Below are 19,458 nucleotides of genomic sequence, written 5' to 3'. Positions count from 1 at the left end.
ACGTTGCGTAACGATGTCTGACGTCAGAGCAGTCACAAGACCGGGTTCGTGGAGCAGAGTGTGTTGAGACCGCAGGGCTGTAGGTCCACATTTTGTGTTATGTAGCGTCTCCGAGGCAGAAGTGGCGCCATGGCCGCCGAGAATCAACGCTTACAGGGTTTCTGGAGGAGAACGGGCGACGTTTTTCCTTAACTTTCTCCTAGTTATCACAGCGGAAGAATAAAGCACTCGGAGGCTGTGGTCATATCAGCGGGAGGCATTGTCTGGGCGTGCGTGGCGGCTGTTGTCTGTCTGGGTAGCTCAGCCGCACATCTCCAGCCTCGTTAGCAAACTAGCAAGTCAATATAATAGTGTGCTCGCGTCGACGCTGAGCTAGCAGGACTGCTAGCTTGGCCGGTTTTTTTGGTGGGAGCTGGTGTCGTAGGTGATGTTGTCCGTGCTGTCGTACGGTAGACTGGTTGCCAGAGCTGTCATCGGCGGACTTTCTCAGACAGACAGCCGTGACTACAGTCTGGTGACAGCGAGCTGCGGTTTTGGAAAGGATTTCCGCAGAGGGATCCTGAAGAAAGGGATGTGCTATGGGGACGACGCGTGTTTCATTGCCCGACACAGATCTGCCGATGTTTTGGGTGAGTATCCCATGTCTGTTTGCTGATGAAACCTTAACCAAACAATAAGACATTGCTCCGTGTACACTGAGTAAGACGTGACTGACAGGTCAGGGGTCAGCCCCTCCGTGGGTTGCACGTGTTGTTGTTTTTTTGGGGGGTTTTTTTCAGAATGAAACTGATCAGAAGGCTCAATGTCAATGCCTTCTGAGTGTTAAATTTGTGCGTGTATTTTTCAGACTTTTGTGCTTGTTGCATCTTCTTTGTACGCTTGAACTCTTAGTGGGTTCATATTGCGTGCAGCATTCATTCATGACATAAAGAATATCTTAAGCAGCCAAAACCGATACTTTAAAACCTGCTGATGAAAAAGACTCTTAAGCACGGAAGCCTTGATCCCGTGTAAACCTATTATTGAAGACCTTAGCAGCTTTTATGCATATCTAACGACTGTCTGGGTATTTCTAAATGATTGCTATTGATTACTGTGATATTTTCGCAAAGTTGTTGTTTTTCGGCACATCAGTTGGACTGTGTGTCTGACTTGAGGAGGCCTGTTTCTTAGCTGTGGCACAGGGTGGTGAGACTCCTCCATGTATGGTCAGTGGAGCAGATGTCTGCGCCCTGGGAGTAACAAGACTAGAGTTTCCTTCCTAGGAAAACCTTGCACCTAGCTAAGTTCTCCTTTGGGGACAAAAGCTCTTAGTGAAACTCAAATAAGCAGGCCATGTTTCTGTAAAAAGGTTAATGAAGGTTTCCCTTATGGATTTAATGCATTTAACTGAGGGGACAGATTTTAAGGTGGGTTAAATTACAACAAACATAAAGCGGGACGGTAATGTGGAGCTACTTGAAGCAACTTTCTGAAGTCGTTAGATGAGCAGAGACTCTACCAATCAGTATGAGAAATGCTTGAATTGAGTAATGGGACATTTGAAAGCTTTGTACATTTTGTCATTTTTGCGTCTTTTTCCATCTTGCTGGGAGTGATTGTTGTTGTTCGTCATGCAGCTGCAAGGCATTGTCCTCCAGGCTTACTTGTGGAATGTTAAAAATCATATCTGGTGCTAGTTTAATCCTCAATGTTCTTAACTGAAACATGGAGTTCCAGTTTGCAGATTTCTTTCAGTTTTGTTTTTAAACATTGTACATATTACACAATTAATGGTTATGAGGAAAGATTTTTTTTTTTAATGTAATAAGGGATTAATCATTATTTCCCATAATGAAATCAACTCCTTTTAGGTGTGGCGGATGGTGTAGGTGGTTGGAGAGACTATGGCGTGGACCCGTCACAGTTTTCGGGTACACTGATGAAGACATGTGAGAGGTTAGTGAAGGAAGGACGCTTTGTACCCAGCAACCCGGTGGGAGTCCTCACAACCAGCTACTATGAGCTACTGCAGAACAAAGTGCCACTACTGGGTGAGTGCAGCCACTGTAAACAGTTTTTCCCAAAAGCGTAGAACCATATTCAGCTTGTAACAGTTTATTTATATATATTTTTATTATCTGTCAAATCATGAGCTTAAATGGGCTACAACCATAAAATTTGGCACAGTCGATGGAAATGATGGGCAAATGCTTTCCAAGTAATGTGATCCCAGGCGGCTAGATGGTATCAAGGTGATTACAGCACAACAAATTCAATATAAGAAAAGCCACATCTCCTGCACTGTAAGTCTGATTGCCTTGAAATCTGACACTGAACTGCAGCTAGAAACAATGTGCAGACGCTCTCTAAAAATAACCTTCAGCAGGCCCAACTGGTGATCTATGATTAACAGTTCAAAATGGTGAAAAAGACCACTGCTCCCACATCGAGTCTTTGAAAGACTCGCATCTTAAGTATTAGGGTGGTGCAATTGTACATATTGATTTGGTTTGCAATAGACGTCATTACTTCACAGAAGAAACAGACAACAAGTGACATAATACAAACTGGTACAAAATGTTCTCTGGGTGATGAAAAACATCCACAAATTCTTGTGCTTTACAAAAAAATATCTCTTGGATCTTAAAGGCCTGGTTGGCAGGATTTTATTTTTATTTTTCTAAAGCAAATTTTAAAAGTGTGAAATTGAATCAAGTGACATGTACTTTTTGAAAATTGACTATAAAAATCCGATTTGGTTTATAACAGTCTGGGATTGAGGTCCAAACCTAATTCTGCTGTTAGAGGAAAAGATTGCTCTGAAATAATGGTGGCCATTATTAAAAGCCTCAAAGGCCATGGCTTAATAGGAAATAGTCCATAATTCATTAACTTCATCAGATCATTTCATATCTTGAGGCCATTTCTGGAAATGGGTCAACCAAAGTGAGGGTGCCACATAGACGAGAAATATTTACCTTGAGAGCTGGTAGTCGAAGAGGTCAAAACACTGAACATCTGCTGACTTCAAATCTGAGTCGCGTCTACAACTTAAGGTGCCCATTTGACGATAAAGGCCACCAAAGCTTTTTTTGTTTTCAATCATTAAAATTTGTACAAATTTTGAACACAGCGTTGTGGGTTTACTGAAAATTGTCAAGAAACAACAACAAGTCTTTGCAGACAGCTGCTGTGGACAAATCTTTATGCTCCATCTCTGGTACATACTTGCACTGTGTAGGGCAGTAGATTTAAAGCATTGCTGTGTAGAGGCAATAAACAGGAGGCTTTCCATGGAGTTCAGCTTTCTTGGGCTGGGCTGTGTTTACATCTGTTTTGTTTAATGGTAGCTGGCTAGAGATTTTTGCATCATGAGTAATAGAACAGCCAGCTCACATTCGAAAGTCCAAGGGACGTCACTAGGTCCAACCTGCTCCATGCACTTCACTTCCACCGGTCCCTTTCCTGCTCTGCGCCGCTTCCCGACGACAGAACGTGTACAAACACGTAACATCAGTGAACAAATGTGTTTGGAACAGATCTGTCTCGGCGCGTGTCAGTACTTTTCCATTCCGTTATCACATGTGCACCAGGGGAAACAACGCTGTATTGTGTTGCTTTTTTATGGCAGAAGGAATGTTCTTGAGGCCGGTAGCGTGAGTAATTTGTACTGCTGGAGACACGAAAGGGAGTGAGTCAGAGTGCGTGAGGGGGTTTTGAAGGTTGATCCCCCCCAAAGAGCATATTTTGGTGGGCCAGATGACTCACCAGCAGGGTGTGATCACACGCTGTCCGCCTCTTCCACTAGCTCGTGTTTCCTCCTTTCATCACAGAAGGACAAATTTAAAAAAAATCTTTTCTCATTGTTAAGTTTGTGCTTTTAAGTTGACCTCATTTGTCTTTCTCCCAGTTTCACTTGGAAGTTGTGTAAAACTAAAAGGAAAGTAAGAGAAAGTGTTGCTTTTTTGTTTTTTAAAGAAATGTATGTATTAAAGTCTGTACTCCCTAATGACTGTCCTTCCTGCTGTTATAGATGATTTATTTACATGTGACAATAGTAGAAGCACAGGTATTAAAAATAATCAATAAATGGTTTCCAGCGCAAACCTTTTTCAGTTCCAGTGGGCCAGTGCTGTGCATGCTGGCTTATTGTCACACTTTCACGCCATACTGGAAAAGAACTCAGGCGTTGTTAATTGTTATTGTTATTAGCAACCACAGTACTTGTCCTACAACTCGGCCTCCTCTGAAAAGGGCAAAACGATGCAAATGCAAATGTTCGGTCAGTTTATTCTAATCAGAAATCAGATGGACACACGAACAAACCTTACGTCTGGTAAACTAACAGACATGCAGACACCGAAGCACTGTGCCGCTTGATCTAAATCTGTGTGACCTTTCACACTGTTTTCAGCTTAACTGGGTGTGTTGTCTCCTGTTTTTTAAAATGTGCCTTGAGAATGTTTTTTTTTTATCAGTTAGCCGCTTGATGAAGCGAAGATCTGTTGACCCCGTTTCCACATATAGCCTCTGCAGCGGCTGATGTTGATGTGTATTTTCAGAATGCTGAGTGCTGTGATCATTGTTTTCCTAGTCCTAAAATCTATTTAGTCTTCCTTCTACCTCCATACATCTTGCTGGTATTGTGGTTCTGTGTTTACGAGTAAAGTCGTGCTATACATTTGTGTTTTTATAAAAATAAGTCAGGCATCTTTACATGACGACTAACTGGCTTCCTGCTAACTTCTGAGTACAGACTCATAAGTTAGTTGTCCTGTCTTGTCTGCAGCACCAGTGAGGACAGCTCCGCTGTTGTTGGAAGCTGAAAGATTTTTGGCTGTTTCCAGCTTTAAATGTTGCATCTGTGCATCTTTCTTCTTTTGGGAGCTGAACACGTATTTGGGTGCAGAGATGGTTAATGTGCTATAGTGTTGCATTTACCCATTTTTATTTGTTTATTTAATCTTAAACATTTTCTTTTTTTTGCATTGAAAATAAAAAGTGACGTGTGGGTTTTTTGTTTTATTTTTATTTTTAGGAAGCAGCACGGCCTGCATTGTGATTTTGGACCGGCAGAGTCATCGGCTGCACACGGCCAACCTGGGAGACTCTGGCTTCCTGGTGGTCCGGGGAGGGGAGGTGGTTCACCGCTCAGATGAGCAGCAGCACTACTTCAACACCCCCTTCCAGCTGTCCATTGCTCCCCCAGGGGCTGAGGGGGCCGTCCTCAGTGACAGGTGAAACACTTAACGAGCAACACCTGGTGCATCTGCTCTCCCACACTCATTTGAGCGAGTCTGCCGGTGACACGGACGGGTGTCATCAGCACACTTCATTGCTCATTCACGTGTTCTTTACAGCAGATGTGATACATGATACTGTACTTATAACAAGGCAGACTGCTTGCTGAAACAACATTCAGTAGCGCCTGCGCACCTGGCCTGCTGCAAGGCTGAGCGTCTATAGCAACTGCGCTGCAGCGAGCTGCAGTGTACCACTGTGTCTGAGGCCACGTGCTGCTGTGTCTCGTTGCTGTGGCGTGCCAAGCAGCAGCACAGTAGATGTTAGAATGCAGGACAGGCCCTGGATGTGTGCCAAGCTTTCCCTCTTACCTCAGGTCAAAGTCTGTGTGGGCTGATGGGGCAAATCCACAAGTCCACAGCCAATCCTGCACCAGCAGACTCCTCTTAAATTAAGCAATTTACTCTTAAAAAAATAAATAAAAACAAAAGATTGCAAGTGCACTTACTTGTTACTATAGATATGTATTTACTTTTCTTAAATGCTGACCTTGCTTCTGTTTCAGACAGCCCATAGATTTGAGAAATCCTTTTACATTCGAGCATTTCATTTGGTTGAAGGATTTAGTCCTAGTGCATCAGCAGATTAAGCTTTCAGTCACTAATGTAGCAACTAACAGAAAAGAGTGCAAGGGTCAAAGCTAACAACTAGTTACAGCATTCCTGAGAGTGCACTAAAAAGTTTGGATAAAGATGTTTAAACATACAGCTAAGCACTTTGCACTCTCTATGATAATGCCACACAGCTCTTTATTTGCCACAAGTCCGTTTGTACATTCATTTTCATTGCCTGTCTTTGTATTAGTAATAATATACAAGGGAAACATCATGTTCTCGATGCATTGCTTCATAGCTATAAGCCCACAGATTTTTGCCTTCTTGCCCAATGATTATCTTCATAACTATACTGGCTGTGTAATTATCAAGTGTCACAAATGTCTTTGGCTTATGAATATGTTAATGATGAATCACCCAGTGTGCACAGATAACAAAGAATGAGGAACAGCTCTGGTAAGTGTGGCTGTGCCATCATAGTGCTAACTAGCTGCGAGAACAGCCGCTACAGCAGCTTTTTTTCCCCCATGTGACTGTAGTTTTGGCTTCATAAAAAAATACATTAAAAAATTAGAGCACAGGACAGGCTGTTCCTGGGAGCTTTGGCTCACTGTGTCGTGATGCAGTCCAGACAGTTTGTAATGAATCACATTCTTGACTGGATTTAGGGGGTAAGGACATCTTCCAGGAACTGAACCCGACACTGGCAAACTAACTTGGTTCCTGCCTCTGTGTATTTGAAGCACCTTCATAATGGCAGCACCTTTTCTTGGACCCAACTGTCCTTTCCAAGAAAACAAACAAAACAAAAAAAACCTCATGTGATGATTACCTGAACTTTTCATTATCCATTAGCAACCAAGTTTCTGTTGCTAAGCTCAGTCGGTATGTTTAATGACAAAAATTACTGCACCTGTCTCTTACCTGAAACTCACCTGTGTCTGTCCCTCAGCCCTGACGCTGCAGACAGCACCTCCTTTGACGTACAACTGGGCGACATCATCCTCACTGCCACTGATGGGCTCTTTGACAACATGCCAGACTACATGATACTGCAAGAGCTGAAGAAACTCAAAGTGAGTGACAAACATGTCTGCCGTAGAATCAGAAAAGGGCACGATAAACGCCTAATGCCTGCTTTGTTTGGTTCGTCAGAACACAAACTATGAGAGCATTCAGCAGACGGCCCGCAGCATCGCAGAGCAGGCCCATGTGTTGGCCTATGACCCCAACTACATGTCACCTTTCGCACAGTTTGCCTGTGACAATGGACTGAATGTAAGAGGTAAGTGTCCAAGTATTACAAAAAAGATGAGTATTTTTTTTGTAATTTGAACGGTTACAAACATGTTTTTCAAGCAACAAACCTAACTGGCTGCTGTTTCCTGTCCATGCAGGAGGAAAACCAGATGACATCACAGTACTGCTCTCCATAGTGGCTGAGTACACTGACTAGAGTCTGCACGGAGTATCCATCTGCCACTGCAGGTGATGGACTGCTTTGATTCCTGCTGGCCAGGATGTACAGCTAATGTCTGCTTCCCCCACACCTAAAGGATCTACTCTGCCTCATCCACCCACCGTCTCCCCCACTTGGCCAACCCCACACATTTAAAAACAAACAAAAGAAATCCTTCAACATGCCCTTTTCTCTGTCGTTTTCTACATCAGACAGTGGCCAGATAAATCCAACTAAAGGCCAGACACCCTGTTGGCCGGGCTGCAGTGTTCCAATGCTCACCAGATAATCCCATTGGCTGGGATCATTGGGCATGCTGATGAGGATAAGTCAGCCTCTTCTGATAGTTGCCGCAGGAAAGAAGCTGCAATTCAGAGAAGACTGATGCTGACATAGCCCAAGAGTGTGTGTTAGCATGTGAATGTGGCCACGTACTGGCCTGCCGAACAGAACTAAACAGTCCTCAAGAAGGGAAGCGCATGAGAAATGGCAGCATTAAGGCTCAATAAATGGGTCCGTCTTGTGCAAGCACTTAATAATACAGTGGTACTTAGGAAGCCTTTATGAAAGGGACTGGAAACTTGTACGAAAGGGCAGGGAGCATATGTTTGATATGAATGGTATGCTGTTCTGGGATGTTACATTAAATGTTTGCAAAAACAGAAACAAAACAAGTGTGATGTGACATGGGTTTACACAGATGGTTTGTTTCTTGTGGCAGGATAATCCAACAAGATTTCATAAAGAGTGGCAGCTGCCTTTTCCATACCAGTTCAAGTATTGCACATATTTTGTAACTTAAGAGTATTTTGTAGCTCAAAAGCCTCTCAAGATAAATATATGTATAGTATAAATGATAGTGTCAAACTGATGTCCTCCCTTTAATCTCACAGCTGCTGCTGAAGTCTTGATTGTGATTATGTGTGATGTGTGTATGAATGGGTGATGAATGCACATGAGCTCCTCAGTGTGTGTCTATTGAGTAATGTGCAATCGGTGTCAATGAAATGGATGTGTAGGCTAGAGACTTCTCCATATCCGCTGGTCTGAATTGGTCTCGCAGCCTTAAACGCACAAAGCTTAAGGAGCATATCTGAAAAAGTTCAACGCAGCGGAAATTGGTCAGGTGACCAAATGTATTTTTGTAACCTCTTTGTTCCGTGGGGATTGTTCGCCGCGTCAAGTAGCTTACAGAAACTCTTGTTCACAGTCACCATTTGCTTTTCCTGTCTCTCTCCCTCCCTCCTCTCCCCCTGCTTGTAGAGCTTCAGTGGCGCATTCTTAAGTCATGTCACTGCAGGTTTCATGTGAAAAATGGTCAGTATGTTTCTTTGCGTCACTACAGGAAGGTTTCACGGTAAAATCCACATTTTTGTGTAATATTACAATGTGCCTTGTATCATGTGTCATTGATACTGGCAAATAAGTCTTCAACCTTCCCCCTAAAAATGTGCCAGCACTGAGCACAAAGCATTAAACTGTTAAGTAGCCATAAGAGTTGGAAAAACGAGCTTTCCCATCATGCTCTGCTGTCTTTACACCATCATTTTAACCCCAGTGTTTTGTTGTTGTTGTTTTTTATCCCCCCTCCCCCTTTCTCCTGAAATCTGCTTCCTCTCTGCACTCAATCAGGAATAGTACTAAAGCCATCCCACACTTAGAAAATCCTTCCCATGGATCTTTAGATCACAGTTTACAATCTGCACTAATCGAAAGGATCGTTTCCTTAATGTGACACCCTGTCAGGTGTCATGTTGAAATGAGAACAGATTCAGGGCGGTGAACAGTGTTAGTTGGCAAAATGTGATTTATTTTTTTTCTACCGGTAAGTGTTACAGCACTGAGGACAATCCAAGCAGCCTTAACAAAAATGATAAAGCACTTCTCCCAGTCATTTGGCACTACCACTGTAAGCTCCATGGTCCCTGCTTCCTGTTTCACACCTCCCTGGATGACTCCTTCTCATCCGCCTCATCTTTCTGTTTAAACCAGAACATGTCTATGTGGGAGAAACAAAAACATTTTCACATGTGTACAATGTTTAAATAAAGACTATAATATTTATTAACCTGCTGTATTTCATGGCTCTGATGTGTATTGAACACTGCAGCTGCGTTTTGTTCACATGAACATGGACATTTGGCTCACTGCTCTACAGTCTGGGAACACTTTGTATATTTTGTTTGTGCTACCACATTCCTCAGACACAATGCATGCCAGTTACCATCAGATGGGTGTGGCATCTTCCCGAGATGGCACATTTTTATTGACAGACAACATGGATGGTATATTGTTCAAATGAACAGTAACTGGAAAAAAAACATTTTAACAATAAACAATATTTAATAAAAACTATTCTGGAGAGATTAACACTTTGATAACTATTTACAGAAGAATATTGTTAATTAGCGACTGCTATTCCCTCAGAGTGACGGGCTTCTCGGATAGTCTTCCTCATCACTGAAATATGCCAGGACAGGTAGTCTGGGAGCACCATCATCATCACCAGGTTCTGAGGACATGGCCTCGAACAGCAGGGAGCAGATCTACAGGATACAAATAGCCAAACATGAGTGTATGCAGTTCATTCAAGAACATTCTGCCATTTTTTTTTTCTCATTTTAGATTTACAGCACTTGTGCATTTGCTCTGACCACCTGTCAATTTCTATGTTAAATCTTAGTACAACAGAGGACGCTGCATGAGGGTCACTTAAAAACAGTGTCCACAGGGAGACTGGCTCAAGATCTTGAGTAGAACAGCTAAGATACTGCGCAGGACCCTCAAGCTCCCAGGCGTCTGGTAGAGGACCCGAGCTTGAAGGATTGACCGCCCGCAGGGGCGAGCGGGGGATTTTTCTAAATATATTTCTATGATAAATCATTACAATTAATCTGCTCAAAATAATAACATGCTACAGAACTGATATGCAGAACAGTATTGGAGCAGTCAGTTATTTCACATGCACACAGGCAAAAATTTAAGTTCACTTAGTGCAGCACATCTGCCTTCATAATCTTCTTGTGCATTTGAAATATTTTTTGGATGGTGGAGTTTCGACTAGCATGCTTTATTTTGGCAACGCTTCCTGTCTTGAGTCGGGCCTGCACCGGAGGTGTCCTCACAGTGCAGTCTGCAGCTTGGAGGATGACCTGAAGGCTCATCAGAGTCTTAAATTTAAACACTATTAAGCAATAAACCTGTGTTAACAGGGAAAGTTGCACAGAAGACATTTGATAAAAGGTTTGGGGTTCAACTGGGATTCCAGCAAAAGTCTTTAAATCTAAAAAGGTGACAAAGAACATAAGACATGTCTCAGCTGATATTGTAAACCATTGCAGCACACCCTGAACCATACTTCTCAGAAAGACTGTAGAGCATCCAAACCACAAGGAACACACAGGCCATCTGCAGATCCCAGTTAAGATTTAAAAATCAAGAGCGAGCTCTTATTACCATGCTGGAAGGTGGGGTCATTCCAGCACAAGCACTGTCGCCCTGGCATTGGAGTTGCATCAGAACAGGTGGGTAGGTTATAGGGCTGCCTTGGCTGGATTCAACAAGCTCTGTTACATCAGGAAGAACTTGGAGGTTGTTGCTCTGAGTCTCATGTATACCCACAGGCAGAGCAGCTGCATCTGCACAGCTGGGAACAGACAGAACACACTTGTGTCTGCAAGCTGTAGATGACGCAGGTACATGGGTGCAAATTTGTTTCTCAACACAGATTCAGAGTGTTTTTACACACATATATTCAGACAGTATTGATAAACATATCTACTAGTTTTACAAATGAGGATGTTGTGTAGTAGCTTCCAATCCATATAAATATTAAAAACATTGTTATTTGCTTTTACAAAAACACTACCTAGCATTGTATCAGCAGATGGTGAAAGCAGCCTTAAGCACGGTAAAAGGGAACAAAACAACAACCTCGTGCATGCAACCACACGACACGTCAACCTCAGACGTAACCCAGACACATAATTAGGAGCACAGCAGGAAGGAGTAAAGAGGCTTCTAAAGGCCCCAGAGTCTGCAGGCAAGCAAGTATTGTACTTATCATACCATGAAAAACACAAATACATTGCATATAGTCAGAAATATCCTGCATGATAAATTTCATCAGGAAAAAAAAGTATTAAAATGCAGATCAATTCTGAGCATTAGGGACAGGAGCACTGCAGAGGGTCGAATCATGGGGTTGGTGATGTCTCTGCAGACTTCCAGCAGTGTACACAAGCAAAACGAGCTACAAATGACCCAGATGTTGAGCATTGCAGCTGGGAATGGTGTAATAAGATCCAACTAGACGCACAAGTAGAGGACAATGGGGAGAGAGCAGGCTAGCAAAGCAGGACAGAGACTCTGGCTAGCATAGCGTGGAGGAGGGGATTATAGACTGTCACACTGACGGGCTTCTAACCCAACTCTGCGTGCCCTGACCTTGCCCTATTTATCTCCGTTACAGACACAAGGCTGGCTACTGCAACATGATGCCTCTTAAGAGGCTAAAAACAGCCAATGAGGGCAAACCAGCTTGACTGAGTGCCAGGAGAGAGGCTCAGGTAGTTCTGCTCTTCAGCACACTGGATTGTAGACCTGACAAACTGGACGCACAAAGACTGCGACAATGACACCAGCTGGTCAACATAATGATAAAATACACTCCTCACACGCCATAATTCCTTAACCCATGTAACTCCTGCCAATTTAAATCGTTAGAATAATAATCGTATACAAGATATATGGATGGATGTATCACTGCTTCAAGCTGATAGAAAGTCAACAGTAATTCAAATAACCTACATGAGCAGAAGACCACAATAAGTGGCACTCCTGTCTGCTAAAAACAGGAAACTGACAATCCAATTCATGCTGACTCACAAATATTGAACAACAGAATACTGAAAAATGTTGATGATTTAAGAAGTGCTGCAACATTCAGATGGCAGGACCACAATTTAAAATAAACAACATGAAAGCATGTCCTCCTGCCTTGTTTCAATAGTTTGAGTTGGTAATGGTGTTGTAAAGGTGTGGGGGATATTTTCTTGGCAAACATTGGGGATCTTAGTCAAACTGAGCATCATAGGCCACACTATAGTTGCAGGCCACGTCCATCCCTTTATGACCACAGTGTACATCTCCATCTTCTGACATGCTTCTAGCAGGTATCGTACCATCTCACAAAGCTCTCATAATCTCAAACTGCTTTCCTGAATGAGACACTGAATTCAAATGGGCTCCACAGTCACCAGTCTTCAGTAAGACAGAGCATCTTTGGGATGTGGTGGAACAGGAGTTTCACATCATGGACATGCAGCCAAGACACCTGCAGCAACTATGTGATGCTGTCATGTCAGTGTGGACTAAAATAGCTAAGGAATATTTCTGAAGGCAAAACGGTTTTCTATAAAGTGTCCGATGAGTGCAGATTCTAATTGATTGCCATCTAGGGGCATAATTACAAACAAACTTTTAGGCTAATAGCTTAAAAATGTAAATGGAAGCTCAAGCTATCAGATATTATAGACTGGGTAAGACAAATGACATCAAACTCCACTAAAAAACAAACAAACAAACAGGCTGTTCAAAAAGGCCCGAGGACCCTTTCTCTATGTCATAAAATATCTGGACTATGTAGAAAGTTAATCTGCATGATTTATCTGTTGCAGTATTTAGCAGATTTTTTGTTTATGACAGTTTTTTGAATGATTTTGATCTTTTTTTTAAGCATTTTTATCTGGCAATGACTTGTTTTCTAACTAGATTGTGTGGTCTATTGTGTTTTCATTGAGATGAATTCCTTTTATGTTCTGTGATTTTTCTCAGGTTTTTTATTTTGCTCAAATTAATTTTAAAAAATAGCTGCAGTAATTACCCTTCTTTCCCCCCAGGCACTGATGATTAAAAGTATTGCCAGTGAAGTCAGGGGTGGTCGTTACCTGTGTGTAGTCGGGGCTGGGGTCTCTGTAGGCTGTGAGGGGCCTCTGCTTTCAAAGTCAGCCAGCGTAGCCAGCACCACAGTGGCCTCAAGGACCATGTCCTCCACAGAGAAGCACACAGGCCTGCAAACAAAGTGCGTTTCCATGGCAGAAATCCCTTCACTGTGTCTTCTTTTTTTTTATTTATTTGTCAGCACCTTTTACTTTTTAGCAGCAAACACACCACAACTGCTCACTTAGTGATGTGACTAGTGATATATAAACGTTAAAGAATTTTGCAGTCTAGCTGGTGTTAATTTGTTGAACAGCACCACAGAGCCTGTGTAATTTGAGTGAATAAATTCCACTCAAGGTCATGACAGTAGCAAGGAAACGTACTTTCCTGGAGTGCCAAAGTGAACCGACACCGGAAGGCAATGTGACTCCGCAAAACACAGTAACCCCTGGCAAAAACAAAAAAGCAACAACTGAGTTTAATTGCTGAAAAGTGTGGGCTAATATTGTGACATGTTTAACTATTATCAGCCTGGAGATATACATCAAATTAAGGCTAAGACTAAAACTTAAAGCCTAGTTTCTAATCCGTCCAAACCCGATTTTCCAAAACCGACAGGAACAAGACGACTAGGCGGGCTAACGAGGAGCCTCACAGCGGGAAGCCCAAGTGACTTTCCAAGACATTAGTGTGAAGAGTTGTAGGCATTAATGCAGGCCAAGTCTCATTAACTGAACGTACACAGACTGTTATTTCAAATATCCAACAAAACTGTCTCGTTTTTCTATAAGCCCAGTGATTTTGCTTTACTGACCACACTAGTCTATACATTACACTTCTCTCAGCTTTTTCTGCTAATCAAATTATAAATAGCTGAAGATCAACCTTTAAGCAGCCCATAAAGTCCACACTCATTCCTACTTGGTTTTAAAGCACGAGTACAGGACAGCAATATGACCTCTTAGACATGAATTGCCCACATGTGAGCTAGTGTCACTCTCGCTCTCCGCACACATAATATTCTCATGTGACAGGAGCAAGGAGGCCTCCAAAAATAACCCCGTTACCCTTAGCTCCTTCAGACAGAAGGTTATGTCTGAGTCCATTCCGGCTTGAAAGTAGTCAAACTCGTCTGGGTGTAAGGACATCTCAGTGTGCATCATCTTCATGTGATCTGTCACACAGGTACATCCAAGTCAAACAGCAGTCGTTACAGTGCTTCCTTTGATGTGCTTAAAGAACTGAACATGCAGTATGTTAGGAAGTTTTATGTTCATCTCAAAGCTTGTGCAACTTTCAATCACTTTGTGAAACGTGTCAGCCACACGTGGGCTGAGCTAAATGGCAGTCTGACATTAACTGACCATTTCTCCCCTCGTTGTAATTTCTCAGACTGACTTTCGGGGCTGACATCGACAGAGTGACTTCTTCCTGAGACGCGTGGAAATGCATCACCATATCGCCTAGAAGCCTGAAGAAAGAGGAAAACACACACAGGCAGCTCTGGCTGCTTACTTTTAACATTTTTTTTCTGTCAATATATATTTTTGGTATTGTCTAAAACACAAAACCAACAGGCAGCCAGCATGTACTGATTGTAGAAAAGAAGAGTGAGGCTCTAATGCTGAAATGCTAACCTGGCAGGAGATTTCAGCACATTGGGACAGAGGTGTGAAGCAAACACTGCCTGCAGCGCCTCACTTTCCAGGAAACGCACATTGTAGGTTTTTGTTATGCCTAACTCAAAAACAGAGACACTTAGAGCACAGTGCCACCATGTGTTCAAAATATAAACTGCATGCACACCTACTGTCATTTATGCAGTTTCCTACCGTGTCTGCAGAAAAACTGAACGATCACTTGGTCACTGCCAGTGCTGACTGATATCTGACACCGTTTCACACTGTGCTCAATAGAAGTCGAACAACGGAAAAGTGGCAGCACACACTTTAAAACAAAGAGACGCAGTTTAATCATAAAGTCTTGAAAGAACGGCATGATGTGTAGCCCTAATTTTACTGAACAGTCACTTGTTAAGATGATGTTTCTGCCTACAAATGAAAAACCAGCAATGCCGATATACCTTCATGACTAGCTTGCATTTGATTGGTCCACTGTCCTGCTCCCTGACTGAATCCAGATTGTACTGCTGGAAGAAGAGCGGCGAGAAGAGGAAGCAGGCGTATGCAGAATGAGCAGAATTCACTGATCTCAGGGCCAGCTTTCAGAGGGAGAGAGAGAAATTATTGTGGAGGAAGTAAGGTGGTGAATACCTTAACACCTGGAGATTATCGATACAGACGCTCTTGTACACACACACTGGTCACTTTATTAGTTGCACCTGTTTAACTGCTCATTAACACAAATATCTAATTAGCAAATCACATGACAACAATGCCATGCTGAAGTTCAAACCAATCATCAGAATGGAGGATTGAAGTGACTTTCAAGGTTGCATGCTTGTTAATACCAAATGTGCTGGTCTACTGTGATTTTCTAACAACAATCTGTAGTGTTTACAAAATGTTGGCTGGTCTGATGAGTCTAGATATCTGCTGCAATATTCACATGGTGGGGTCAGCATAAATTAGCATGAAAGCATGGCTCCCTCCTGGCGTCTGTCAACAATCCAGGTTGATGGTGGTGGTGTAATGGTGTAAGGGATATTTTCTAGGCCCCTGAGTACTAAATAAGCATGGTTTAAATGCTAAAGCCTACCTGAGAACATGAAAATGTTCAACCACAACTCGATCCAATAGAGCTTCTTTGGCATGTGGTGACTTGATATTATTCAATCGTTTTTGACAGATTATAGGACAGCAAGCCATTTACAACAGTTTAATAGCATTAATTTTTTTTAAACTTGGCAAATACTCAAAGTGTACCTAATAAAGCGTCAATGAGCATTTTTACATCTAGCTGCTGTTGCTGCTCACCCCCTTGACCGTTGGATCGAACCACAGCTCATCTCCAACCCGGGACAGGGCATGAATAGCCTTCCCAAATGCTGAAACACAACACAGCCCCTCCACAGTTCAAGTTTGACACAATATTGTTATTTACTATACTGTATTATTTTACTATAACCTTAATATTTCTTTCTCTTAATACCATGAAACGAAACATTTTCAGACAGAAAAGTGCACTTTTCTGTTTGAAAATGTTAGGGGTCATGACCCCCTAAAGCTAACTCATTATTAGCCAGTTTAGCTACATCAGATAAGCTAGTCCCGTTGTTCGTTCCAAATGAACAATTTCGTAGCTTGAACAACTTTCATCAATAGAATTATTATAGAATTAAATATGTTATTTTTACAGCAAATTTCAGTTCGCATCTTCTTCGAGTGTTCTTTATATTACCTTTTATAGAGTTTCCTTCCAGGACGCAGTTCATGGTTTGCTATGTCAGACACGGGCCTGTCACGGCTAATCACAGTGATTCTACGGTCACAGGCTCATTACCAAGGTTATTATAGTTCACTAAAACTAATCAACTGGTTAAAGGAAAATAAACTAGTTAAGGGAACTAAAAATACCTAGTTAACTTAAGTCGTTTTACCTATAAAAACTCAAACTATGTAGTTTGAGTTTTTATAGGTAAAACTTACTGAATTAACATTAATTAACATTAAAAATGCAGAGAATATATCCTGAATATATCCTGTTAGTCTGGTAAAAGTTTCTTTGTTTTAAATTATCTTACAAGGCTTTGGTGGACATTTATCAAGATTTTATTGAGTTTCCCAAATCTTTCCTCTTACATGTGACCAAAATACACGTTTTCAAGCAATATGTTTGTTTTTTGTAATACCTATAATGATTTTCCTAAATCTTACCTCTTACATATTCCTACATTTTCCTAATAATAATTAAAGACTAAAACCAAGATAATCTTAACAAACTAAACATTTCAAACAATAACATCTAAACTCACAATGGAAACTAACTGAAATTAAATTAAAAGCAAAAACAAGTTCAAATGAAATAAAAATTAAAAAAAAAAATAATTAGAAACTATAATCATTTTTAAATAAATAAATACAGAGACAGACAACATTAACCAACCTAGTATGTTTGGACTGTGGGAGGAAGATGAAGTCCCCAAAGAGAACATGCAAACAACACAAGTCTCACCTGCCTTAATAACAGATATGCTACATTTATTGATGTATTTTGGATATTAGCATGTGTATGAATGTAAGACTTTTCCTACAACAACCTATTTATAAATCATAATAAATACATATATATCATCTGTTGACTATTTTTGGAAGTGTGACATCAGAATAAGCTCTGTCGCTGCTTCTCCTTTGCCTCTGTTGCTTATTTGCTGCTGCATTGCTCTTCTCTGGATCAGTTTTAAACATGCTCTTTTCTTTGCAATGATGATCTCCATGCATTCTCCTGCGGGTCTCATCATGACCTGGGCGATCCAAAACACAGGATGCGTTGGACTGTGCTGGTCAGTTTATGTGTGAGACAAACTTTCACTGCATTCAGAATGAATTCAGATACAGACCTGACTGAATGCATGCGTGCAGGACATTGAGATAGTGCTGCTTCATTTGCAGTCTCATGTGCTCTGTACTGTAGATGCTTGCTATACTGTAGAGGTAGGGTGTGCGTCCTCCTGTAAAAGCTGGCTCCTGAGACAAGAACAGATGTGATTACACATGGCAGAAGGACAGTAAGGTCGTTATATATACGAGATGCCTTAAATATGCTTTAAATGAGAAAATCAAGTTCCTCTCCTGGCATGAATTAAACCCGTACAGAATGACTTCTATTCACCAGGGATTACATATTTAGAAAACACTCTTTGTGCCTTAAAAACTGGTAACTTTTACTTCACTTTGTATGTGGGTTTTAGCCCTCCATCGCATGCCTGCATTCTGCCACCATGCTCCCTCTGCAGCTAAAAGCAAACCAGACCCCACTCACTCACTAGTTCTCCCGTTACATGGAGGGAGGGAGAGTGGCTGTCCCCACTGCAGCAATGTGTGTTTTAGGTGTGTGTGCTCTAACCCTAACCCCAGTGCTTTTCTGTAAAAAGGAACACAATGTAAAACATATTAAGATGATACTGTATTGCAACAAAAGCTTTCCAGCAAATATTACTTGTTGTCAGCTCAGGTCATATCTTCACCTGTGCCTGCTCTGCTAAAGAAACTAGCTGGCCTTTCAATTGAAGAAACTATCAAACAGCTAATAAAAATCTGTCACTACTGTCAAATGAGTCAAGTTCTCGGTGGATTTAAATTTATCAGTTTAGTTTCTTAGGTTTGTTACTTTAGAAAAACTCACAACTAACATATAGTAATAAATATCATTTTAGGGGCAGTTTTAACCTTTTTTCGAAAGTGCAACACTGATAGATAGGAAAGAGGTGGAGGGAGAGTGAGCATAGTGAACGACATGTAGTAAAGGATCGCAAAAAGAAAAAACACCATATTTTTTCCCCTGGAGAGGTTCTTTAGCCCTTGATGGTCAAAAAAAACAAAAAAAAAACCAAACCCAAAAGCTACCTGTTCCAGCTTTGTGAGGTTACCTGTAAGAAAGGGGCAGACATCATAGATTTTGGAGGATGTATCGTTTTCAAGTGTTGGCCGCCTGCAGGCATCTTTGTGTGTTGTCCTCTGTAGATTTCTCTCACCTGCTGACCAGGTAGACATTCAAAGCCTACCAAAAAGCAACATGTCAGGAAAAAATGCTGTGTTTATGACAGGAAATTGTCTGAAGTCCTCTGTACACAATGGTATTATAAAGTCAAATATGAAGCCATCTGTCAGGCAGCTTAAGATTGGCTGGAGTCCTGAAACAGGCTTGTGATCCCAAGCATGTGACAAAATAGTCAAAGTCCAGACCTTAAACTGACTGAGATGATATGGTGAGATCCCCACAAATCTCAATGAACTAAAGCAAAGTCGTAAAGAGTGCAGAGAAGCTGTAAAATTCCTCCACAATGATATGGGACACTTAAATCCTACAGAAATCATGACTTCGGGTTACTGCTCCTAAAGGAGCAAGCTATTGAATCGTGGGTTTTCACAGTACACCCCCATTACACGTCCTGTGAAAGCTCTTCATGACTGTATGCCATGACATGTGCCATCGAAATGTTATTTCTTTTAGTGGGTTTAATACTGTGTCTGACTGATGTATACATGTATTTGGACAATGACACGTTTTTTTGTAAATATTCCAGTTTAATTTAAAATC

At 41.6% G+C, this 19,458-nt stretch overlaps 2 protein-coding genes across 2 annotated transcripts; one reads left to right on the top strand and one right to left on the bottom strand.

Moving 5' to 3' along the window:
- Window positions 1-56: 56 nt before the first annotated feature.
- Window positions 57-9,367, top strand: pptc7a (protein phosphatase targeting COQ7 a). The gene is made up of 6 exons (XM_085367077.1): window positions 57-629; window positions 1,854-2,033; window positions 5,021-5,219; window positions 6,790-6,913; window positions 6,993-7,122; window positions 7,235-9,367. Exons 1-6 carry the CDS (start codon window positions 428-430, stop codon window positions 7,291-7,293), a joined length of 894 nt encoding a protein of 297 aa, XP_085223203.1. The 5' UTR covers window positions 57-427; the 3' UTR covers window positions 7,294-9,367.
- Window positions 9,368-9,719: 352 nt separating this feature from the next.
- Window positions 9,720-16,633, bottom strand: rad9b (RAD9 checkpoint clamp component B). The gene is made up of 11 exons (XM_085367878.1): window positions 16,600-16,633; window positions 16,176-16,246; window positions 15,323-15,460; window positions 15,072-15,186; window positions 14,877-14,976; window positions 14,604-14,710; window positions 14,307-14,413; window positions 13,623-13,687; window positions 13,245-13,367; window positions 10,753-10,942; window positions 9,720-9,842 (listed from the first exon to the last, which is right to left on the bottom strand). The coding sequence occupies exons 1-11, from the start codon at window positions 16,631-16,633 to the stop codon at window positions 9,720-9,722; spliced, it is 1,173 nt and encodes a 390-aa protein (XP_085224004.1).
- Window positions 16,634-19,458: the final 2,825 nt, after the last annotated feature.

Source organism: Diplotaxodon limnothrissa, linkage group LG12, assembly GCF_057381915.1.
Source record: "Diplotaxodon limnothrissa isolate DT_005_m linkage group LG12, D_limnothrissa_male_GT1.1, whole genome shotgun sequence".
NCBI classification, from domain to species: Eukaryota; Metazoa; Chordata; class Actinopteri; order Cichliformes; family Cichlidae; genus Diplotaxodon; species Diplotaxodon limnothrissa.
This window is presented reverse-complemented; position numbering and strand designations above follow the sequence as displayed.

Excerpts from the sequence above, each read along its gene's own strand:
- rad9b (XM_085367878.1), bottom strand. The coding sequence starts at position 16,633 with ATGAACTGCGTCCTGGAAGGAAACTCTATAAAAG. Across the intron at positions 14,711-14,876 it reads GTGCTGAAATCTCCTGCCAG|GCTTCTAGGCGATATGGTGA; the intron begins GTTAGCATTTCA and ends CTCTTTCTTCAG. Across the intron at positions 9,843-10,752 it reads TGACCCCACCTTCCAGCATG|ATCTGCTCCCTGCTGTTCGA; the intron begins GTAATAAGAGCT and ends TGTATCCTGTAG.
- pptc7a (XM_085367077.1), top strand. The coding sequence starts at position 428 with ATGTTGTCCGTGCTGTCGTACGGTAGACTGGTTGCCAGAGCTGTCATC. Across the intron at positions 630-1,853 it reads CAGATCTGCCGATGTTTTGG|GTGTGGCGGATGGTGTAGGT; the intron begins GTGAGTATCCCA and ends AACTCCTTTTAG. Across the intron at positions 7,123-7,234 it reads CAATGGACTGAATGTAAGAG|GAGGAAAACCAGATGACATC; the intron begins GTAAGTGTCCAA and ends CTGTCCATGCAG.